General features: G+C 44.0%; 2 protein-coding genes across 2 annotated transcripts in view; one reads left to right on the top strand and one right to left on the bottom strand.

The window, feature by feature from the left end:
* LOC311048429 (dedicator of cytokinesis protein 3-like) overlaps positions 1 to 25,476 on the top strand; it is a gene marked incomplete at its 3' end in the record, with an annotated part of 256,583 nt that overhangs the window by 155,221 nt on the left and 75,886 nt on the right. Inside the window, exons 4-5 of the mRNA XM_084061687.1 lie at positions 710 to 765; positions 11,088 to 11,184. Of these exons, the coding sequence (XP_083917813.1) occupies positions 710 to 765; positions 11,088 to 11,184 (153 nt within the window). The remainder of the gene's footprint in view (positions 1 to 709; positions 766 to 11,087; positions 11,185 to 25,476) is intronic.
* Positions 18,702 to 21,041, bottom strand: LOC311049411 (mitochondrial inner membrane m-AAA protease component AFG3L2-like; the record flags this gene model as incomplete). The annotated part of the gene is made up of 1 exon (XM_084062983.1): positions 18,702 to 21,041. The coding sequence occupies one exon, from the start codon at positions 21,039 to 21,041 to the stop codon at positions 18,702 to 18,704; it is 2,340 nt and encodes a 779-aa protein (XP_083919109.1).

The following is a 25,476-nucleotide window of genomic DNA, read 5'->3' on the forward strand; positions in this document are numbered from 1 at the left end:
GCACAAGGCATGAGACTCATTTATTTAATCACCTGAAATTCAAATACAACATGGTGTATGAACAAACAATAAAGTATAGCAAAGAAACCTGAAATGTTCAAGAAAATCCAAAAAAGACATGTTGGTAACACTTTAGGTAACTATCCCATAGTTAATATTTCATTCAACAACTGTTAGTAAACTATACTACCCACTAATTACTTGTTAATTTCTTTGGTCCCCGGACCCCACGTTGAGAACCAGTGGCTTAAAATACTGCTTTCAAGTGTTTCTGATAATGACAGCAACACTTGTATCCATTCTCTTTTCATTTCAACGAGACACAGCTGATATGATGACACACTTGTGGCAGATTGTGCTGATTGAAAATAGCAGCAGCTGTGCTCCTTCGTGTCCAAATACATCTATCTATTATTCACTGTTACTGCTGCTTACCAGCACCTCTGGTCCTTCTCTAAGGAAAACACACAATCCTGAGTGTTAAATGAACACATGACTTTATATTATACGCTGTCACGCGGCACGCCAGAGTAAGGGTTAGTTACAGTACATCACATCTTATAGACTGATAAATGTCCATCTATGGTCTATATTAACTGTCTTAACTGATATTAACTAACTATCTCTCTCTCTCTCTCTCTCTCTCTCTCTCTCTCTCTCTCTCTCTCTCTCTCTCTCTCTCTCTCTCTCTCTCTCTCTCTCTCTCTAGGGAGTGTTTCCAGCCAGCTATGTGCACCTGAAGAAGGCCATTGTCACCAACAGAGGGTATGACTTCCTTTAATGAGACTGACTATCCATCTGTCCATGTCCATGTCCGTCCGTCTTTCTGTCTGTCTGTCTGTCTGTCTGTCTGTCTGCCTTATGGCCACTGAGGCATATGGCTTAAAACCAGGAAGTAAGAGTTAGTTTTCTCATCATTCTTTTAAAATGTAGGTCTTCCCTACATTATGTAGTCCGTTGGTTCTCAAAGTGGGGTCCAGAGACCCCTAGGGGTCCTTAATGGGGGGGGGGGGGGGGTTCCAAGGAGTCGGGTCCCCAGCACAAGTAGTTAGCGTAGCGTCACAATCTTTTTTTTAAAGATATCTTTTGGGGTCTTTTCTGCCTTTATTTATAGTGTATAGTGGAGATGGACAGGAAACAGGGAGAGAGAGGTGGGGCGAGACATGCAGCAAAGTTCGTCGAGAACTGGTCCTTAACCCACGATGCGCTGTCAGGCTACATTGAAGCCTAACTGCCCAAGTGCCCTGACCGATATGTTTTTGGGGAAACATTAAACATCTTGAAAGTAAATTTTTTTCTAACCATATACTGTAGAAAAAGCATGAAAATGTGTGCAAATCTTTGAATATATATATATATTTTTAAGCAAACATTTGTAACTCAAATCTTTGCTTCTGGGGTCCTCCTTGGAACTAAATATAGCGGGGCACTCTGTGCGCACTATGAGCTTGTAGATCTGCTATTTTTGAATAGCCAAAGAAATCTAAAAACGACACACGGATGCTTTCCCGGGCTTAATGGCTTGACATTCAACCTACCACATAACACAGGCCTTATTTCCTCTCCGAGCCAATGTAGAGGCAGCCTGAGGCAAAACATCTCTCATCTGACCTATCTAGTGTCTCTCACTGTATGCTGTCAACTCCACTGTACAAATATAACCATTTGTGCACTCACTGAGTTACAAATACATTACCCCCCAACACACACACACACACACACACACACACACACACACACTGACACGCACGCACGCACGCACGCACGCACGCACGCACGCACGCACGCACGCACGCACACACACACACACACACACACACACACACACACAGCAAAGGCATCGTTCTCAGTGTTATAGAAAAATTAAAGGTCCAATTCCATGAAATTAGTCTTCTGTCAGAATATATGCTTAACCCATTGAGACCTGAAGCCGATTCAACATGTCTCCTAAATCTCAACAGTTTTCTGGAAAACGTACGTTTCTATATCAGTGGTGCTCAAACTTTTTCATGTCAAGGACCCCCAAAATGACATGCATTTGGCCGCGGACCCCATCAAAATATTTTGTTCCAGGGACCCCCAGAAGCAAAGATTTGAGTTAAAAATGTTCGCTTAAAAAATATATATATTAAAAGATTTGCACACATTTTCACGATTTTTCAAAAATAGCAGATCTACAAGCTCATAGCGCGGCACTCGGTGCCGCGCTATGAGCTTGTATATCTGCTATTTTTGAATAGCCCAAAGTGTAAAATAATGCTTTTTACAGTTTTTACTGTAGCTCAAATCTAAAAATGACACGGTTCCAGGTCTTAATGGGTTAAGTATGTACTGTATTTTGCATCTGAATAAGGTATGAGCGCCATCCTTTCAGATTCACAATTCCCAAGTTCAAGAGTATACATATTTTAGACACATTTGCATAATGACTCTGGGAGCACTGTCTTTTTAAAAAAAAAATCTTTATTTAACGTTTCTTTTCGTTTTATCACAAGGCACGAGGTGATACATTAATTGGAATTAGGGGAGTAGGAAGGCCCTACTGGGAAGAGCAAAGAACGCGTGTGATTGATTGTGCTTTACTTACAGTATCTATAGCCTGACAATGTGTTGGATGTGGTGGGATGGCCTTTCCTCTAGCGCCACCGCTAGGCCAACATTTCAAATAGCATATACACGATATCTCAAAATCTAGCTATGTCTTACCCCCCACCCCAGGGGTCCTTGGGGGGGCATCACACTCATTTGAACCACTTTATCCATATGTTATATGTTGGCTATTCAAAAATAGCAGATCTACAAGCTCACTTTGTGCCGCGCTGTGAGCTTCTACATCTGCAATTTTTGATGTTTTTTTTTAACTCATTAAAACCGGGAGGGGAACGCATCTGTGTCATTTTAAGATGTCTTTGGCTATTAAAAAAATAGCAGATATACAAGCTCATAGCGCGGCACCGAGTGCCTTGCTATGAGCTTGTAGATCCTGATTCTTTGGATGTGAGCAAATCTTTGAATATATATATTTTTTAAAGCGAACATTTGTAAATCAAATCTTTGCTTCTGGGGGAAAAATATTTTACAAATGTTTAAACAAAACAAAAAAAGATCTGAGATTTTCACTCATTTAAAAAAAAATAAAAAAAATAGCAGATCTAAAAGCTCATAGCGTGGCACTCGGTGTCGCGCTATGAGCTTGTATATCTGCTATTTTTGATTTTTTTTTTTAAAGTTGCGTTCCCGGTCTCAATGGGTTAATATATATATATATTTTTTTTAAAGTTTGAGAACTGCTGGCTTGGTGAACTCCATTTGTCAGAGTAATTTTCCCGAACACCGTGTCCCATGATGCTCCTTGGCTGTCAGGTAGAAACAAGCAGCTGGTGTCTCTGTGTGTGTTCTGTTGAGAGGAGTCTGTCTCCTCCTCAGAACAACAGTGGGGTTGGCAGTATAACGTGGACCACAGCACAGAAACCTCTCATCTCCATATAATAACTTTTTGTGTTTTTTTCCCCCGTAAATTAACGCCCTACTTGTGCTGAATGCAATTAGTGTTCATTTAATACACCCTTGCAGTAGCCTGTCAGGGATATATAAGCCTGACCAGCTGTAACTATTTTGTTGATTAACCCAGTAAATGGCAGAAGCCAAAGAGAACGCATGTGTTTGTGTGAGTTCATGACACTACTTTATCATACTACAGTGTCACCCAAAAGCATCAAAAGTAGCAGATCCACAAGCTCGCGACGCGTTTCGAGCTTGCAGATCTGCTACTTCTGAGGCTTTTGAATTTGAATCCTAAAAAGTTTTGGGACATAATATGAGGTTTCCACCTGACAGAGATGACAGGTGGGGAACTGGCAATGACTAAATTTAGGAGAAAATAATGAGGACAAATCCAAATAAATAACTACTATCGTGTTGACTTTTATATTTCGGGGTAGAAATACCGTTGTGTTTGATCACTCGCACCTGTCTGCGTGGGAGCGCAAGTTACCGCATAAGCCTATAATAGAGAGAGAGAGAGAGAGAGAGAGAGAGATATTACAGGACCATGGACAGCGACACAGAGGGCTAGGCTGTACTTACTGCTTGACGGTAGGTTATTGAATACCGTAGCTCAGTTAGTTCTCAAACTTTTTCATGTCAAGGACCCCCAAATTGATATGTTTTTGGCTGCGGACCCCCATATGAAAATGTTTTGTGCCAGGGACTCCCTGAGGAGAAGACTTGTGTTTAAAACATTTTCAAATACTTTCAAGATAAAAAAAAATAACAGATGTCCCAGCTCGCAGCGCAGCGTGAAAATAGCACATATCTGCTATTTTTTAATAGCCAAAGTATACATTTTGGATAAAGTGGTTAAAATTATTGTGATGTCACATACAGTAAGAATTTGAAATGTCTTTTTCTGCATTTAGCCATAATATACCTGTGTAACTGTGTATGAGACGAGTAAAGTATGCTGTTCAAGCGCGCTACGTCCGGTTTATTGCGGTACAGTGCAGGATGCTATGGGACTCACAGGTTTGTGACTGGGGTAACCAGTCCTACAATTAGCCGGCGAAAAAAGGGTGTTTCTTTGCTAAAAAAAAGGGTGTTTTTTCACGAAAAAAATGTGTTTCTTCACCAAAAAAGGGCGTTTTGCGCTCCTCAGATCGGACACAGGCGACCCCCATCAAAATATTTTCTTCTAGGGACCCCCAGAAGCAAAGATTTGAGTTAAAAACTGTTCGCTTTAAAAATATATGTATTCAAAGATTTGTACACATTTTCACGATTTTTCAAAGATTTCCACGACTGTTCTGGATTTCTCCAAAATAGCAGATCTACAAGCTCATAGCGTGGCGCGAGGTGACGCGCTATTATATCTGCTATTTTTGAATAGCCAAAGTATAAAATACGGTGTGTGTGTGTGTGTGTGTGTGTGTGTGTGTGTGTGTGTGTGTGTGTGTGTGTGTGTGTGTGTGTGTGTGTGCGCACAGCACATAGTGTAAGAGGTTCCCTGCCTTTGCCCTGTGTTTGACCTCAGGTTAAAGGAAGTTTGATGCTGTAGCGCTCTGACACTTGTTATGTATTCTATGGGGAGGTGTGCGTGCGTGCGTGCGTGCGTGCGTGCGTGCGTGCGTGCGTGCGTGCGTGCGTGCGAGAGAGACATGCACACAGACAGACACACACACTCTCTCTCTCTCTCTCTCTCTCTCTCTCTCTCTCTCTCTCTCTCTCTCTCTCTCTCTCTCTCTCTCTCTCTCTCTCTCTCTCTCTCTCTCTCTCTCTCTCTCTCTCTCTCTCTCTCTCTCTCTCTCTCACACACAGACAGACAGAGATATAGTGAGATGAAGGTATACTGTATAATGCCTTTGGCATAATAATGGCATTTCTGCCTCTCCTCTCTCATTAGTTTACTGTCACCTCTCTCACCTGTGTCTGTGTCCTCCTCCTTCTCTCACTCCTTCTCTATACCACCTCTTTATTATGATTCCATCTCACATTGTCTCCCACTTCCTCTAACTATCTCACCTTCTTCCTCTTCTCTATCTCTAACACCCTGTCTCTCCTTCCTCATCCTCTCCTTCTCTCTCTCTCAGTCTCTATCTTTTGATCATCTAGTCTGTGTGTGTGTGTGTGTGTGTGTGTGTGTGTGTGTGTGTGTGTGTGTGTGTGTGTGTGTGTGTGTGTGTGTGTGTGTGTGTGTGTGTGTGTGTGTGTGTGTGTGTGTGAAAGAGAGAGAGAGAGACTGGGGAGAAGTGAACCTGTTCAACTCTTGAACAGGTTCTCTACCTGTGTGTGATATAGTGCGCACGTGTGCAGTGGTGGAAGAAGTACTCACATGGTGGGGGGTTTGGGGTTCTAGGGGGTCCCCGGCAAAATTAGTTAATACATTATCATAACCGTATCATTTATATACGTTGGCTGAGCCAATAATTTGATGACCGGGTCATCGGTCAGTAGGAGACTCAGCCTGGTCATCAAATAATTGGCTTAGGAATGCGACAAAAAATCTCCATGAATTCAAGGCTTCATGGTGTGTGTAACTGATACAAATGAAGTCCTTCTTTGGGTGAACTGCTCCTTTAAGGACCTTCTGTCCTCCTGGGGATCATAAAATATCGTCTCTGTCGGGGTGGAAACCTCATATTATGTCCAAACAAACCTGTTACTTTTCGAGATTCAAATTCAAAACAAAACATAAAAAGTAGCCTATAGCAGATCTGTAAGCATTTACCTCATTCATTCATGTATATATTTATATATATATTTGAGTTTTACAAATATATATTCATTCCACAAATGTTCACGATTTTTCAAAAATAGCAGATCTACAAGCTCATAGCGCGGCACCGAGTGCCGCGCTATGAGCTTGTATATCTGCTATTTTTGAATAGCCAAAGAAATCTACAAAAGACACAGGTGCGTTCCCGGTCTTAATGTGTTAAGGACCTTCTGTCCCCCTGGGGATAATAAGATATCGCGTCCAAAACTTTTACTTTTCAAAATTCAAATTCAAAACAAAATATCAAAAGCAGCAGATCTGTAAGCATAAAACTCATTCATTCATGTATTCATAGTACTCTCTGTCCTGGTCTCACCCTGCACCACACAGCGGTACTCCATGCAGCCAACGCTGGCAGTGAACTATAGTGGTTCTGAAATCTTTGGAACAGAACGGTAAAATGTGGAGAGCAGTGCTGTGGAAAGATAATGTGTTTTTGACTGAGCATGGACAAATCCCCAGGAACCCATACTGTCTCTGTGCCACCCTGCAGAGAGAGAGAGAGAGGGAGAGAGAGAGAGAGAGAGAGAGAGAGAGAGAGAGAGAGCATCAATCTATTTGCATAGAGGACGCAGGAGGGGGAGTGGAGAGAGGGATCGTGGGCGAGCTACAGCATGCCTTAATTTATCGCCTGTCATACAGGCAGCAGTGATGGAAGAAGTGCTCACTTTTGTTTTTTGTAAAAGTATCAATACCACAATGTAGAAATACTCTGTTTGTTTTACCAGTTCCTGTGTTAAAAAGTACAAAAGTATTGGCATCAAAATATACTTAAAGTACCAAAAGTTAAAGTAGTACTCATTATTATGGAGAACGTCCCATTTCACAGGTTTTCAAAATCTTTTGAAAATAGCCGAAGTATATGGGGCTTTGTGATAACAAATCTACTAAAGTTTTCAAATCATTATAGTGGAGTAAAAAGTACAATATTTTCCTCTGAGATGTAGTGGAGTAGAAGTAAAAGTTAGGGTTAGGGTTAGTTAGGGTTACCCTAACCCCTAACCCTAAAAGTTAAAAAATACCAACAAATTGTTCTTAAGTACGGTACTTGGGTACATGTACATGTATGTAGGCCTACTTAGTTGCTTTCCACCACTGTACGGCAGTGTGGTACTGTATGGTGGACAGTGATGCTTGTGACGCTGCAGTATGATCAAGTAGGGTGTAGCAACTCATAATGCAGCGCTACTCAACCCGCGGCCCGCGGCCCGCGTCTTGGCGGCCCCTTGTGGTCAAACAAAAAAAAAAAAAAAAAAAAAAAAAAAAATTTTTTTTTTTTTTTTAAGCACAGGATAAAAAATATACATTTCCGTTCAAATATATGGGTTGCTATTTTTTTTTTCAAAAACAAACAGCAATTGTTACAGATATAATGCATAGTTTTCTATGCATTTCGGGTTTTTGGGGGGGTTTGACCCCCATTTTTTTTCGTCCGCGCGGCTTTGCCGCGCGCCCAGGATAGGTGTCCCTTATTTCAATCTCTGGGAGTTGGCAACCCTAACCTTGCCATACCTTGGCTTTTGCTGAACTGATGCCACTGGACATACACACAAAATAAACAGGTCCAGTGAAAAGAATATGATGTCAAAATGTACATTTTCTTATAACAATAACAATGTGTAGTGTGTGTTCCAAAATCGAAAAATCCAAAATAGGACCGTCATTTTTAGCTTGCGGCCCCTTGGACTTTTGGTATTTTGCTGAGTGGCCCCTGAGCCATCTTAAGTTGAGTAGCTCTGTCATAATGTAATAACGTTATTACATTATGAGTTGCTACAGCAAGGGCGTTAACCCATTCAGACCGGGAACACATAATGTGTAATTTTAGATTTCTTTGGCTATTCAAAAATATTATTTTTGAAAAATCTTGAAAATTTGTGCAAATCTTTGAAAATACATATTTTTTAAAGGCAACATTTTTTAACTCAAATCTTTGCTTCTGGGGATTCTACAAATGTCTTCTAAATCCTAACAGTTTTTTTCTTAACTTATGTTGCTATGATATATCAATATATCATATATTGGTTTTCAAACTTTTTTCATGTCAAGGACACCCAATATGATATGTATTTGTCCGCAAACCCCCACCCCGCACAAATGATTTAGTTCCAGGGAGCAAAAGCAAAGATCGGAGTAAAAAATGTTCGCTTTAAAACATATATATATGTATATGCAAAGATTTGCACAAATTCTCCACGCTTTTTTCAAAAAATAGCAGATCTACAAGCTCATATCGCGGCACTCGGTGCCGCGCTATGAGCTTGTCGATCTGCTATTTTTTAATAGCCCAAAGTATAAAATCATGGTTATAGCTATAAAAAAAATCGTAGACTTCTGATATCTGAGACAATATGCTTTCCCGGTCTAAAATGATTCATTTACGAAAAAAGACAGAAAAAAGTTAGAATATGGAGATAAGAGGTTTCAATATAAATCACGCTGCATGGAGACAGAGAGATGAGGAGATTAGAGCAGAACAAGAAGCACCACGTCAATGATTGATGAGGGAAACATGACAGAGATGAGAACGGAAAGGAGGAAAAAGTGAGGTGCGGGGGGAAAGGGGAGGGGAGTTGAAGATGGAAGAAAGACCAATAAAGAAACAAAAGAGTGTTGGCAGAAGGAGAGAGAGAGAGAGAGAGAGAGAGAGAGAGAAAAAAAAAGCAGAGGATGTAGGATAGGAGGAGGCATGGCAGGGCGTAAGGGAACGAGGGAGGAGGAAGGAACAACAACAACGATGCTGTCGTGGAAGAAACCATAGATATAGAAACCTAGATACCTCATTGGCCACTGCAGTTCGTTGGAGCGAGCTGTATCGCGGCCGGCCATATTAGAGGGGGCACGCTGCCACTCAAAGTGACTACTGGCCTATCACAACGCATTGACTACTGGCCAATCACGGCGCGTTGACTACTGGCCAATCACAGCGCGTTGACTACTGGCCAATCACAGCGCGTTGACTACTGGCCAATCACAGCGCGTTGACTACTGGCCAATCACAGCGCGTCTTTTCGGGGACTTGTCAGAATCTAGTAGAAAAATGATTCCCCGCGATCTATTTTTCCAAATGGCGTCTGTTTGTACAGCCCCAAGCTGCACACGAACCGACCATGTCTCTGGGAACCTGTTTAAACTGCTGTAAAAGCCGATTTATCTCACAAATCCGAGTGTGTGGAGTTTGCCAAGTTCCAACTAACTAACCAACTAGTTGCTGCGCGGCTGCCTCTGGGTGCCAGAATTTTATAATAACAGATTACGTTCGGTGCCAGAAATCTCACCGTTAAGCTGCACGGCGCTGTTTAAGCTGTAGACTCCAAGACGAGAAATCCATGTGAAACAAAGCATGCGTTCATTTTGCACGATGGTCCTGGCTAACGCCTGGAACGGTAACATCTCTCACGCGAGTAACAATGGCGGAGCAATCGTGCATACAAAATTTGTCGTTTTCCCCAGTGTAAAAAGTTTCGGAGTTTCGGTGTTTTAGAGAAGGAGATAGAAAGGAAGCGGATGGGAGCCATGTTTTTTGGCACGGTGATCCATCTGTCCTTTCCTTCTCAGAATCACCATGGGTGATTCCAGAGCTGCTCCAGCCCCTCCCGTGTGGAAAAAACAAAAAGACTGAAAACACGGTTCAGACCGTGTTCAGCACCGAAGCGCTACTCTGTGAAAACACGGTTCAGACCGTGTTTGGCACCCGATGTGTTAAAGGGTTAAGAGCTGGGTTACGAAAAGACCCGCCCCCACCTGCCTCTGATTGGCCTATACCGAACGCCCCCTTCTGTGACGCACGCGGAAGCTTGCCCCCTCCAATATGGCGCCCGAGATACAGACGCCTCAGATTTGGAGTTTTGGACATATGCGGTTTCCAACCGACAGAGATGAAATGTTGTTATTATTTGGTCACATAAGCTCTTTTTAATACATTTCATTCGTACAAGTTGTGAGCTTGCAGATCGGCTATTTTTTGCTATACTTTTGTGTGACACTGTAGTATGACGAAGTCGAGCACTCATTTACGGAAAGGAAAATAAAAGTTGAAATGTGGAGATACGAGGTTTACTGCCCTATAGGAGTGATGATGTGTAACTGTAATGTGTGTGGAATCAGCAGGGAGCCTGCAGGCCAGTCCTCTAATGTTATTACTGTTATTACTGTTATTAATATACCTATATTCACAAGATAATAGAGAGGGGAGGGGAGGCGAGGCGAGGCGAGGCGAGCGTGTGTGTTTGTGTGTGTGTGTGCGGTACAATCCTGTATGTTACATCGCACAATACTTTTTTGACAGATCCCATATTTCAGTAAAAAACTAAATAGTGATAATAAAAAGGAAGCCTTTTCAAAAATGTTAAATTTAACTAAACACACTTTAAAAAAACGAATTAGCCAAACTGACATTGAAAACGTTAAGTCAGAACAAAATAAAAGCCAACAACATTGGTGTGTGTGTGTACCATTACAGCTGGCTGATGTTATTAATGTTAATATATAATATTGATATCACTTTACTGTAATATCGTGTTACAGCTTAAATGGTTAAAGGCTGTATTACTGTAAAGTGATACACATTCCTGAAGTTATTAGACTGTTCTAGCTGATTGAAATGATCAATGAATGCCTTTCAAGAATGTGTCAATATCGCCCCAACACTATGCATCAAGTGCAACTGTAATTAAATTCCGGCGTGTGTGTGTGTGTGTGTGTGTGCGTGTGTGCGTGTGTGTGTGTGTGTGTGTGTGTGTGTGTGTGTGTGTGTGTGTGTGTGTGTGTGTGCGTGTGTGCGTGTGCGTGTGTGTGCGTGTGTGTGTGTGTACAGGCAGCATGAGACCGTTGTACCCCTGGAAGACCCCATTGTTACCGAGGTGACGTCAACACTACAGGAATGGGCATTGCTATGGAAACAGCTCTATGTGGTAAGTTGCACTGCAACACTTTGAAGATGAAAGCTGCATTGTGAAACCAGTAGAGATACGGTCAGAGCATATAGGCCTGTGTTTATTTTACACACACACACGCACACGCACACGCACACGCACACTCACACGCACACACACACACACACACACACACACACACACACACACACACACACACACACACCTCCCTATAGAATACACAACAAGTGTCAGAGCACTACAGCATCAAACTTCCTTTAACCTGGGGTCAAATACAGGGCAAAGGCAGGAAACCTCCTGCACTATGTACTGTGCACACACACACACACACACACACACACACACACACACACACACACACACACACACACACACACACACACACACACACACACCATATTTTATACTTTGGCAAAAAATAGCAGATATTCAACGGCATGAGCTTGTAGATCTGCTATTTTTGAGAAATCCAGAAAATGAGTGGAAATCTTTGAATGTATTATATATATGTTTTTTTTTAAAGAGAACCTTATTAACTCAAATCTTTGCTTCTGGAGGTCCCTGGCACAACAATGTTTTTGAGATGGAGGTCCACAGCCAAATAATTATCATTTTGGGATCCTGAGACTGAGATTTACATTCCGAAATCCCAGGTCCGGGAACGCATCTACAAATGTCTTCTAAATCCTAACAGTTTTCTGAAAAAAGTATGTTGCTATATCAGTGGTTCTCAAACTTTTTCATGTCAAGGACCCCCAAAATGATATGTATTTGGCCGCGGACCCCCAGAAGCAAAGATTTGAGTTAAAAAATGTTTGCTTTAAAAAAAAAAAATTATATATATATAGAGGTATATAGATAGGTAGGTACGTACTGTAGGTAGAGACAGACAGACAGACAGACAGACAGACAGAGACAAGGACAGAGAGAGAGAGAGAGACAGGCAGCATTAATCCATTAAGACCGGGAACGCATCTGTGTCATATTTTTAGATTTCTTTGGCTATTAAAAAAATTGCAGATATACAGTACAAGCTCATAGCGCAGCACTGAGTGTCGCGCTATGAGCTTGTAGATCTGCTATTTTTTTTTAAATTTTGGATAATTTTTGCAAATCGCATCCGATCTGTGCTTCTGGGGGTCCCTGGAGCAACGTATTTTGAGATGGGTGGTCCTTGACATGGAAAAGTTGGAGCACCACTGATATAGCAACATATTGTTAGGATTTAGAAAACATTTTTAGATATGTATTTGGCCCGCGGACCCCCATCTCAAAATGTTTTGTTCCAGGGACCCCCCAAGAAGCAAAGATTTGAGTTACAAATGTTTGAATAAAAAACATGTATATTCAAAGATTTGCGCAATTACGTTCTCGATCTTTCAAAAGTAGCAGATCTACAAGCTCAAAAACAGCAGATCTACAAGCTCATAGCGCGGCACTCGGTGCCGCGCTATGAGCTTGTATATCTGCTGTTTTTGAACAGCCAAAGAAATGTTAAAATGACACAGATTGCGTTCCCGGATTGAATGGGTTAAAACATCCCAAGATCCTCTCGTTCCTTTGTGTGTGTGTGTGCGTGTGCGTGTGTGTGTGTGTGTGTCTGTGTGTGTGTGTGTGTGTGTGTGTGTGTGTGTGTGTGTGTGTGTGTGTGTGTGCGTGTGCGTGTGTCTCTCTCCAGCTTTTGTGTTGCTTCTCTATTGGGAGTTGAGGAGATAAAAGAGTATAAAGCATCTCTGCTGGGCGCTGCTAGACAGATTTGCCATTCTTCCACCGGTCGGTGCAGAGCCGTGCATTGTGTGTACTGTATGTGTGTGTGTGTGTGTGTGTGTGTGTGTGTGTGTGCGCGCTTTGTCTCTGAACTCCATGCCTCTCCCACTGGGAGGCTGACGGGGGAGAGACTCAACTGTCCTACATTGCTACGTATATGTATAAACCAAAAATGTGTTTGGCCGCGGACACCCCATCTGTAAATGTTTTGTGCCGGGGATCCCCATTCCCCAGAAGAGAAGATTTCGGCTACGTTAAAAAAATTACTCAAAATTTTGCTAACATTTTGCGATATTTTTGACCCCATTCTTGGTCGTTGACCCATTTTTTTATGGGTTGCGAGTAAATATCAAATCCCACTTCACCATGTCATACCATGGAGGAAAGCCTTCTGCCGAGCAACTGTTGCCGTGGATGTTTTTTTGGGGTAGAATTCACTGCTGAGGAGACACTGGGGTTTATTTAGCTCTGGTCCATAGCGTTAGAAGGAGTTCTCCTTTACGCTATGGGACTTTCGAGACGTTGCGCGCACACCCCCGATAGCCACAGCCTCTTGTCTTAAGTAAAGATTCAAAATACACTTTCGCTATAGCCTGGTTCCTGACCATAGACCCCGCCCACTCTCTGAGTGAGCTCCTCTTGGTCTGGCATTATAATGTCAGCCTATGGCTTTTCGCGATCGAAGAGATACCTGACAAATCAGAGTCGGAGGTGGGAGTGGTCTAACGACAAGCCAATCAGTGAATATCTGCTAAAACAAGCTGTACGATGACGTCAGATGTAGGCGGATCCGTGAATCTCTTGTGATTGGTTTAGGGAAATTTGAATCCCCTCCCTCTGGCAATCGCGGACACTGCAGCCAATGTCAGACTGAAGCTCCACGCAGCTTCTGTCTGATAATCAGGCTACTTTCGCTACTCACCAAAACAAAGACGGTTTTATAGAGCTGAAAGCCTGCTCTACTTAGTGGGAACTCCCCTGCGCCCTCTACAGAACTTGTCAATAGAAAATGACATTGACCAGATCTGTAGGGGGCTTAGGGGAGTAACTAAAACATTTCTTATTTTACATGTTGGTCAAAAAGTGTATTTTAGACGTGAGGTGGGGGGCCCCGAGCTTTCCCACTAAGGAAAGTAGGCTTTCAACATCTTAAAACCGTCTTTGTTTTGGTGAGTAGCGAAAGTGTACTTTTTTGTATTTTTTACCAAAGACGAGAGGCTGCGCAGCCTGCGCTACCGGGGGTGTTCAGGCAACGGATGGAAAGTACCATAGCGCTAAGGAGAACTCCTTCTAACGTTATGGACCAGAGGGTTTATTCAGGCTCCAAAGGATCCAAAACACAGAGCAGGGAACGGTCGACCTTCAACCACTCACAGCATGTGAACATGGTGAGGTTGCCACACTGTCACTGACTCCCCCAGTGGGACTGACATTTCTTTCCAGGGGCCAGTTCCTTTGTTGAGAGCAACGTTCATTTATTTATTCAATTAAAGTGTTGATAAAAATGCTGTTTTCTCATTGTTTGAGTAAAAAAAAAGGCTATGGGTATACAATACGTGATAAAGTAATTATCAACCCAAGTCCTTATACAACAGTACACAGACAGTGGATATCGTCTCTGTCGGGTGGAAACCTCATGTGTCCAAAACAATTACAATTACTTTACACATACAGATGGGGGGGTCTGCGCCAAATACATATCATTTTGAGGGCCCTTGGCACGAAGAAGTTTGAGAACTATTGATTTAGAAGGCATTTGTAGAAGCGGCCTCAGGTCTTGTAGATCCGGGGACCCCCAGGGGTCCTTGGGGGAGTTCCAGGGGGTCCCCAGCTAAATGACGGATAGTTAGGAACCAAATGGACCCTTATGGGTCTGTAACTCTGAGAGTGTACAAATGGAACCAAATGGACCCTAACGGGTCCATTTGGTTGCATTTGTACACTCTCAGAGTTAAATTAACATTGATTTTACAATATAAATTGGGGTCCCAGAGATAGAAATGCCATTAAATGGGGGTCCGTAGCGTAATCCATGTCAAACTGGGGGTCCTTGAAATTCAAATGGTTAAAAATCAGTGCTAGAGCCGTAAAAAAAAAATCTTCTCTTATGGGGGTCTTTGGAATATCTTTTCAAATGGGGGTCCGTGGGCTAATAAGTGTCAATTTGGGGGTCCTTGACATGACAAAGGTTGAGAACCACTGTACTAGATAGCATTCGTGTTACAGGTCCATTTGGTTCCATTTGCACACTCTGGGTTATTTACTGTGTACTAAGACAGATACAAGAAAGATCCGGAACATGGGACACTGCTAGATGTCTCATGAACAGAGGCTGACACATAGAGACACAGGGGACAGAAAGACTGCCCTCCTCTCTCTCTCTCTCTCTCTCTCTCTCTCTCTCTCTCTCTCTCTCTCTCTCTCTCCACATTCCTTGACACTTCACTCTGTCACTGACACATCATGATGCCATTGTGTATCATCATCATCACACATGCTGGCACACACACACACACACACACACACACACACACACACACACACACACACACACACACACACACACACACACACACACACACACACACACACACACATTCTATGGGTCTGTCTAAAGAGACACATTATAGGGGAGCATCCAGAAAGGACAAAGGAAAAGAGAAAGAGTGCATGTGTGCGTGTGATTGTGTTACATCCAAGTGGCACGCTGGGACTGTTGGTGCATATACTGTAGCTCTGTCTGTCGTCACTCTTTCTCTTTCTCTCTCTTTCTCTCTCTTTCTCTCTGTTCTGAGTGCTTAAAGCACTCTTGAACTTCAACTTAATGCAGGGTCGTTGCTACTTTTGTACCCATGTTAATGTGTTTGCCGTTGAAAGCACTGCTGATACGAGCAAAGGAAATATGGTGGACACCAGGGCACCATACCAGGCCTATGGACTGTTTTCACTGTGGCCACTCCAGGCCCACATTGTCTGATCGTATTCACTCTCAACATGCATGGAAAGCATAATAAGCATTCTTCTGGTGGGAATAAATAGTCATATAGCCACGTATATTATACCCTATATATTGTCGCTGTCGTGCAGAAACCTCTTATCTCCATATTCTAACTTTTGCAAATGAATGCCCTACATGATCATACTGCAGCGTCACGCAAAAGTATCAAAAGTAGCAGATCTACAAGCTCGAAACGCGGCGCGAAGTGACGCGTTTTGAGCTTGTAGATCTGCTACTTTTGATATTTTTTCATTTGAATCCTGAAAAGTAACAGTTTCCACCTGGCAGAGACGATATGCGGGACGATATTGAAAAGTGAAAAATAATAATAACAACTATATGCAGCATATATATTACTAGAGTTTCGGGGGGCTACGCCCCCCTCAACCCCAGCCGCGCACGGGGCTTTGCGTTTGTTGGTCCCTCCGTGTCCCTGTGTCTGTATCCGTGTAGCTGCAGCACAGAGTGGGCAGTATAGATGGGGATTATGGCTGTTAGAGGCATGTACGCGCACGGGGCCCGCGTGGGCGTGTGTATATGGGGGTAGACAAATTGTCTAAGTAACATTTGCAAAAAGGGAAAAAAAAAAAAAAATTGTAAGAAAGTGTAATGTAAAAGTTACAAAATGATGAAAAAATAAGTAGAAGAAATTATATTTTGTATGTTTCGCGGAGCACCAGGGGGTCCGCGGACCCCCTGGTGGTCCGCGCGGAAATCGTGGGATGAAAATTTCCAAAAGGAAAGAAAAAAAAAAAAAAAAAAAAATATGAAGGTGGTTGCTTGTTTTTCTGAAAGCTGGCGAATGGCAGCCCTTTCTGCAAGATGGCGGCCGCCTGGTGTTGTTGTGAGTACGTGTATTTGGGGGGGGGGGGGGGGGGGGGGGGGCGGCGTGAAAGGGTTGATAAACACTGCTGTAATCGGAGCGAAATTATCTGAAATTACTACATGACCATAATGCAGCCTAACATGCGTTGCACGGGGCGGTCCTGCCATTACGTTAGTTACTGTAGTTGCTGTGGAGCTACATAGTTCTCCAGAAGACACACACAAACATACACCATCTACAATGGACGAACTGAGCAGCAATATAGACATTCACCACACGAACGTGCATTGTTGACAAAGTGATTGCACAGCCGCTGCAGGCATGACAACCAGGTTAGCGTTAGCGACATCATGGCAGCTATCACAGCGCCCTGTCCGTCGTGCTGCAACTGCCTGTGATGGCTACAGCAGTAACAGCAAGCTGTCTGCGATGCCATTGTCTGGAGACTGCTCTTAGCGTGACACGACCAATGAGAGTGAGCGCTGTAGTTGTTGCTAAGATACGGTGGCGTCTCTGCCCCATAGCTTGTAGATCTCTCACACATGATTGGCGTAGGCTGCGTTGCCAGGTCTGACTTTGTGTCTAAGCAATGGTCGGCTTATTTTTGCGCGCCTTTGGGCTCGTTTGCATTGTGCGCACGGCAGCGCTTGTTTAGCGTACGTCAGCGCGACGTGGCAACGGACGTGGCAACGTGAAAGGTGATTGGCTGGTGAAAAGAAACACCCGACGTTACACCAGAAATGGTGCCTGGAGAAAATGGTGACCAAAAAAAAAGTTTGGAAAAAAAGGAAAAAACCCCCGCAGCGGCTGCCTGCTGTTGTGGTGATGAGGTCGTGCGCACGGTAAACGGTACGAAGCTGCCTCCCCTTCCGTTTTGTCCGACATTTGGTGAGTAGAATTAATTATGTTGCGCGGTGGAAAAGGTGTAGTGAACAGTGAGATGTCCCCTACGCGAGGCGTAAATTCAGTGCGGCCGGCGTGGCGAGTCAGTAGGCGACATGTGGTCTGGCGGTGCGTTGTTTATCCGATAACAGAGCTGTGGGGTGTCGCCACCGAGGGTGCGGAAGTTGCTCGCCATTTATATAGTTAGATATTCAAATGAGTCTGCCAGATACAGTGTGATTTCTGCGGGGCCAATTCTATTGCCGACCACTGCTTTAGGGGGTGACTAGATCGTGATTGACAGGCTGAGAAAAGGTTCTAGAACTCTATCAATCATTTCAGCAGAGAGAGAGGGAACGTTCTGGAACTCAGGGAACGTTCTGGAACTCGTACAGTCTGTCCGTCAGACAAACAGATAGACAGACATTCAGACACAGACAGACAGACAGACAGACAGACAGACAGACAGACAGCTCGACAGCTCCTAGACCGGGGGTGGGCAACCCCTGGTCAACTTTGACGATGGAGAGGGCCACTATATTTCCACACTCAATCCAGAGGGCCACATTGCATATACTGTCGGGCAGACACCTCTTATCTCCGTATTTTAACTTTTTTCGTAAATTAATGCTGTACATCGCCATTCTGTCACACAAAAGTAGCAAAAATAGCCAATCTACAAGCTCAAAACGTGTCGCAGTGCGACGCATTTTGAGCTTGTAGATCTGCTATTTTTGCTATTTTTTTGCCAGATTTGTTTTGCTATTTTTGAATTGGAATCCTGAAATGTAATATTTGTATTTAATTTCAAATGCATTTGTTGTACTTATGTTAACTTTTTAAACTTAAAAACAAATACATTAGACATAAAAAAGACAATGGAATTGTAATACTAGTTATTAAGCTACTAATATAGACTGAAGTATTTAAAGCAGGTCATGTTTGGAATTGTAACAGCTGATATCAATAATATATCAGTATTCCGATATCAACCTGCGGGCCGCATTAAGTGAAGGTAGGGGCCACGTGTGGCCCCCGGGCCGCCAGTTGCCCATGTATGTCCTAGACGCTCTGGTCCTTGCGGTCTTTATTCCAGTACTTCAGTCCCTCTGGAAGGGACGTGTCCTCGTCTTCCCCGCCCGTCCCCTCCACCATCTCCTCGTACGTGGACTTCTCCGCGAACGGCCTGCTCCCCAGCAGCTCCACCATGTCGCTCTTATCCAGAACCTCCTTCTCCAGGAGGCGCAGGGCCACCTTCTCCACGTCGGCTTTCTTGTCCACCAGGAGCTCGTGGGTCCGCCGGTAGGCGCGGCCGATCAGAGATCGGACCTCGTTGTCGATGAGTCGGGCCGTGGCTTCGCTGTACGGTTTCTCCAGAACCATCTCGCCCTGACGCGGGAGGTCAAACGAAACCTGGCCGACCTTTTCGTTCATGCCAAACTGCACGACCTGAGCGTACGCACTCTTTGTGACCTTGCGCAGGTCGTCCTGGGCTCCGGTCGTGATTCGTCCAAAGAATATCTCCTCGGAGGCTCTTCCTCCCAGGGTCATGCACATCCTGTCTAGCAGCTGTTCTTTGGTGTACAGATACTGTTCCTTGGGAAGGTACTGAGCGTAACCCAGACCTTTACCTCTGGGAATGATGGATACCTTGATGAGTGGCTCGGCGTGTTCCAGAAACCAGCCGGCGACGGCGTGACCGGCCTCGTGGTACGCGACCGTCCGCTTCTCCTCCGGCTGCAACACCTGAGACCTCTTCTCCAAACCCCCTATAACCCTCTCTATGGCTTGTTCAAAGTGCTTGTGGTTGATGGCGCCTGAGAGATGTCGAGCGGCGATCAGCGCCGCTTCGTTACATACGTTGGCGATGTCAGCGCCTGAGAAACCCGGTGTGACAGTGGCCATTTTTTTGGCCAATGCATCTTTGTCCGTGTCGACTTCCAATTTCAGGGGTCGGAGGTGAACTTTGAAGATGGACGCCCGACCTTTGATATCTGGCAGACTGAGATGAATCTGCCTGTCGAAGCGTCCGGGTCTCATCAGAGCCGGGTCCAGGACGTCAGGTCTGTTGGTTCCTGCCAAAACCACCACGTTAGCGGACGTGTTGAACCCGTCCATCTCCACCAGTAACTGGTTGAGCGTGTTCTCCTGCTCACTGTGTCCTCCTCCAAAGTTCCCTCCGCCTCTCTTCCTGCCGATGGCGTCGATCTCGTCGATGAACAGGATGCAGGGAGCGTTCTTACGAGCCATGACGAATAGGTCTCTCACCCTTGCAGGGCCGACGCCCACAAACATCTCCAGGAACTCGGAGCCGTTCACGGTGATGAAAGGAACGTCGGCCTCTCCAGCGGTGGCTTTAGCCAGCAAGGTCTTACCGGTCCCCGGAGCTCCTGTCAGCATCGCCCCCTTGGGGATCTTGGCTCCGAGGTCCTGGTATTGTCTTGGATTCTTCAGGAAGTTGACAAACTCCATGATCTCCAGTTTGGCCTCCTCGCAGCCGGCTACGTCTTTGAATTTGACGTCGATTTTGCCCTTCAGGAGCTTGGCTGTCGTCTCCCTGACGCTGGACAGGCCCATCATCCCCCGACCGGGTCCCCGCTCCCTGAGCATGAACAGAGCAAAGAGTAAGAGTAACAACGGAAGGAGCATTTTCTCTAGAAAGGTATAATCACCCTTTGTAGAATAGACAACTGACAGTTTGCTCTCTCCCTTGATACCCAGCTCGTGCTGAGCGCTCTCCAGGTTCCTCTCAAACGTTTCCACGCTGCCGATGTTGAACCACAAGTTCTGCCCGTCCACGGGATCCTTCCCTGCGGAGAAGACCACTCTGACGTAACGTTTGTCCACCACTTCTAGACGTTTAACCACTCCTTCAGAGAGGTAGTTGTTGACAAAGTCCTGCCATGTCACTTCTCTCCCTCCATCACGGAAGAAAAGATAATATGTAACTGCTGCCCAAAGTGCTGCCGAACCCAGAATGTACAAACAAAACTCCTTATCGTCCCACGGAATGTCACCCCTCTGCAAGCGGCTGTACCAGTTAGAGTCATCCTTACGACCTCCTCCTCCACCTGTTGCTCCTCCGCCTCCTCCTGCTCCACCTCCTGCTTCTCCTCCTCCTCCTGCTGTTGTCCCATTGGCTGTATGACCGTCGGGCGGCTTGGACTCTCTGGTCTTGTCTTTCGCGGTTTTCTTGCTGTCGGGGAAATACTTCTCAAAGCCTTTGGGAAGCTTAGAGCAGTGGATGTTGAACGCTCTGATAACACTGGTACCTATCGCCCCCTGCTGGACCCATAAGTGTCGTACACAGTGACTTGTTGTGATGTTCGGAGGCAGTGCTGGCAGTCGGGATCTCAGGAGGTTTCTCAAACCTTGTGATAAACGCAGATATCCATGAGCCATTGCGATCAATAATCATATCGTATTGTCCGTTCTGTAGCTACAGTTGACAAAACAACACCAGGAATAAAACACTATTATGTCATGAGCCAAAACGCATCATCGTAGATGGCTCATTTGGGATTAGGCTTAACGATGCAAAGTTGTTTTTAAGATAGATGCTGATTGTGTTATATAGTATACGTCATACCGGTAGATACATCATAAATGGCTGACGTCATAGGAGTGTCACATGCCCAAATATGGAGACCACCCAGCCTGGCAACGCGATACATCATAAATGGCTGACGTCATAGGCGTGTCACGTGCCCAAATATGGAGATCACCCAGCCTCCCAACGCGAGGCGTTGTGAGCATGTAGATCGGCTATTTTCCCAATACTTATCTGTGGAACCGAGTCAAACTAAATGTAATGCCTCAGCCCCTACATTCCAAGTGCTTGTCAGGATCCCCATTCAAATTATGATTATTTTGGGGGTCACGGCCTGAGAAGGTTGAAAACCACTAAGTTAGGTGATTAAGGAGGATGGGGGATCGAGTTGACTGATTATTTTTTCTGTTCTGTTCTTTTTTTTGTTCTGCACAGAACATGAAGTTGAAGTAAAGTCAATGAATGAGCAAAAAAGGACAGAATGTGCCAAAAAGGCACAAAAATCCAGGTCCAGGCACTCAGGTGGATTTGAAATTAAAAAGCCTTTATTGGGCAATGGGCTTACAGAACATTAAAAAACACCAACGCGTTTCGGCAAACGCCTTCTTCAGGGTGTTGCTGGAAGTAAAGTCAAGTCGAATGACCTGCAGAGTGTTGGAGATCAATTTAAAGGATAGCACACTGTGTGGGCTTATGACTTTTGAATGAACTCTGGTGCAAATCAGGTCAAATGACGCAATCTAGTCCTGCCAGAGGCATGGGGCCCAAATATGTTCTATGAAAATGGAAAGAGAGAAACTATCACTATTGGACTTTCACAAAATATAACTTTAACGTGTTATATTGTATGGTAGTGTACTGTAGATTCGCCTCCAAAGGCATTTCGGGGGGGGGGGGGAATCATCATCAACGGCTTCCCAACAAATCCATAGGTTACATCATCCTCGATCGCCTGTCAACAGCGGGTGTGTCTGCAGCATTGTCAACCGGTGAAGTATGGCAAACGTGAGCAGAATCTGTGGAAGCGAAAGTGGGGCGCATTCTGAAACGAATAGAAAAACCATTTGAGGAGCACAATGGCACATGGAGAGACCGGGTGGGTTGACCATGTTATCCATTGAAAATGACTGGATTGGTGAAGAAGCTGGACCATTGTGGATGGTGTCATGGAGCACAAAGGCTCGCCCGAGTGCCCTTCAAATAGCCCAAAGTGGGGATGCCAGGGTTCAGGGGGACAGACGGACACAGCCAGTGGTGTAAAGTAACCAAGTACATTTACTCAAGTGCTACACTTAAATGTTGAGGTGCTTTTACTTTACTGGAGTATCTCCAATTGTCTATACTTTTACTTCTACTCCATTACATCTCAGAGGCAAATATTGTACTTTTACTCCACTGCAATTCATTGAACACTTCAGTTACTAGTTACTTTGCAGATATAAATAATAACATTATAAAACAGACATTAACCAAAGTTTTAGCCCTATTTTGGTTACTTTAAGTACATTTTGATACCAATACTTTTGTGCTGTCCCTCGAGTACATTTTGAATTCCGGACTTTGACTTGTAACAGTCAGAGTACTTCTACATTGCAGCATTGATACTTTTACTTTAGTAAAACATTTGAGTACTTTTTTTCCACCACTAGACACAGCGTCTGTCAGTCTGTCAGTCTGTCTGTATGTCTGTCGGAGCCTCTCAGAGGTCACATGTGGAACGAGGGGAAAGCACTGAGGCGTGACAAACGTTGCCTCAAGGCAGCCACGCGTCGTCGGTGCGACGAAGTCACCTTTCAAACACCTCTGGCTGACTGCTGCTGACACACTGGCCCCAAGGAGGACAGGGAGAGACAGAGGAGGGTCGGATGAAGTGTGATCCAGGGACTTCAAAGTGTTCCGGGCCTGATGGTTTAGCGGCGCTATAGAGCAAAATGTCATCGGGTCATCTGAATTAATAAGGGTTGTCATCTTTGGGAGCATGAAGGTGCCATGGTAATCCAATCAGTACAGTTTTCGAAGATATGCTGTCGGACGCAGTGGTGGAAAAAGTACTCAAATGTTTTAAGTAAAAGCATCAATACTGCAATATAGAAATACTCTAATACTAAAAGTCCGGAATTCAAAATGGACTTAAGTAAAAGTACAAAAGTATTGGCATCAAAATGCACTTAAAGTACCAAAAGTGAAAGTACTCATTATGCAGAATGTCCCATTTCAAGGTCTCAAATGTATAACAATCTTTTGAAAATTGCCGATCTACAGGCTCACAATGCGTTGCATCGCGACGCATTGTGAGCTTGTAGATGGGCTATTTTCAAATGGCCGAAATGTATATAGGGCTGAAGTTGTAAATGTATGTTTTGTAATAATAAAAGTACAATATTTGCCTCTGAGATGTAGTGGAGTAGATGTAAAAGTATTGGAAATTGGAAATAGTCAAGTAAAGTACAAATACCTCAAAATTGTACTTAAGTACAGTACTTGAGTACATGTACTTCGTGACTTTCCACCACTGCGGACGGACGGACGGTTCGCCCAACCCACCAATATGCCGCCAGCCATTCATAAAACCTGCTGCTACTGGGACTTATCACAGTAATTTAAAAAAATGCAATATACAACTCAAAACAGATCCGAAATACACTGGAGGAAGCTGCAACATCTTTTCATAATTACAATAAGTATTGCACCAGCTGCAGGGATTGTTTTTTATTATCTCAGTGTAATAGTGATTATCATGAACTTTATTTATATACCTTTTATTCTTAGAATGTAGTTTGAGGTGGTGGTTGATATAATTAACAATATACAGTCAAATATAAAGCACATGGATTTATGTGCTCATTTACCTCAATTCTTCTTTTTTTCCAGAGTTGCGGGTTGCGTTTCTTTTGGTAGCTAGTTTTAAAAATGCGGTGGCTTCTTTGGCAAATCTAACAAGCCGACATTTCTTTGATGTATATACTATAATTCCCCATAGGTTTGGGGAGGAGTGTGAATCACATTGAGTGACAGAATCGGAGTCTCTACTTATTAAGCCCTGGCTCAAGTATGCGTAAAACATAAGTCGTTATAGACCTACATAGAAATTGTAATGATATATGCATCTAATATTTTTTATTAGGAATATATGGGCTCGGTTTGGCTTGTTTTTCAAGGTGGGTTGGCTTATTTCTAACACTGAAACTGAAACTGACCTAAAGATGACTCAAAACAGTGTAAGCAGAGGTATGTGTGTGTGTGTGTGTGTGTGTGTGTGTGTGTGTGTGTGTGTGTGTGTGTGTGTGTGTGTGTGTGTGTGTGTGTGTGTGTGTGTGTGTGTGTGTGTGTGTGTGTGTGTGTGTGTGTGTGAGAGAGACAAGGTATGTCATCAGATTGAGTGGACTGGAGGCAGAGCCCATACAGGACACAACATAGGCCATGTTCCAAAGTAGAAGAAATAAATAGGAATTGATTTGTTTAGGTTGCAGACATATCATGTCAGCATGTTGCCATGTACACTCGTTGACTGGCAGCCCTACAACCACTGGTTTTAGTGTACTTGTGCACGTAGAACAATGCGAGGTTATCGGCAGCAGGTTCAGGGTCTTGCAGTGTTGATTTCGTCGGCTAAAACCAAGACGAAAAATGTTCGTTGACTACCTTTTTTCACTGACAAAAACTAAATAAAAACTAAGCTACGACGACTAAAACTAGACTTAATATATTGACAATTTCATCAACAAACTAGAAAAAGTGCTCCTTGGAGCACAAGTCTCCGCCAGGTCAGGTAGGTTATTATGGCCTCCTGGTGGCGCTGTAATAGGCCAATGTGAAAAGGATGCCATTTATTCCTAGGCCTTGCACGGCAATCGGACACTGCATGCATGATTTGAGGCATTTTGTTCTAAAAATGTGTTTTGCTAAATTTGACCTGCTGGTGGCGCTATAACAGGCCAATGTTAAAAGGGTGGCATTTGTTCCTCAACATAGTGTGAATGTGCGTTCAAAGTTTCACCGTAATCGGACGCTGCATTCATGATTTGCGGCGTTTTGTTCAAAACGGGCCACTCCTGCAAACATTACATGTCAATGTTAGCCAATCAGGATGGCATATGAAAAATCAAACAGATCCGTCTTGATCACATGACTATAGAGATCATGTGTACCAATTTGCGTGAAATTTGGATCAAATATGAAGGCTTAATATCAAAAAAATTGTTTTACATAAGTCTGCCTCCTGGTGGCGCTATAAAAGGCAAATGTGAAAAATGCAGGTCAAAGGTTTGTCCTTGGCCTCTAGAGAGT

The sequence above is a fragment of the Gymnoscopelus microlampas genome, assembly GCF_963454915.1.
Source record: "Gymnoscopelus microlampas genome assembly, chromosome: 7".
Taxonomy (NCBI): Eukaryota; Metazoa; Chordata; class Actinopteri; order Myctophiformes; family Myctophidae; genus Gymnoscopelus; species Gymnoscopelus microlampas.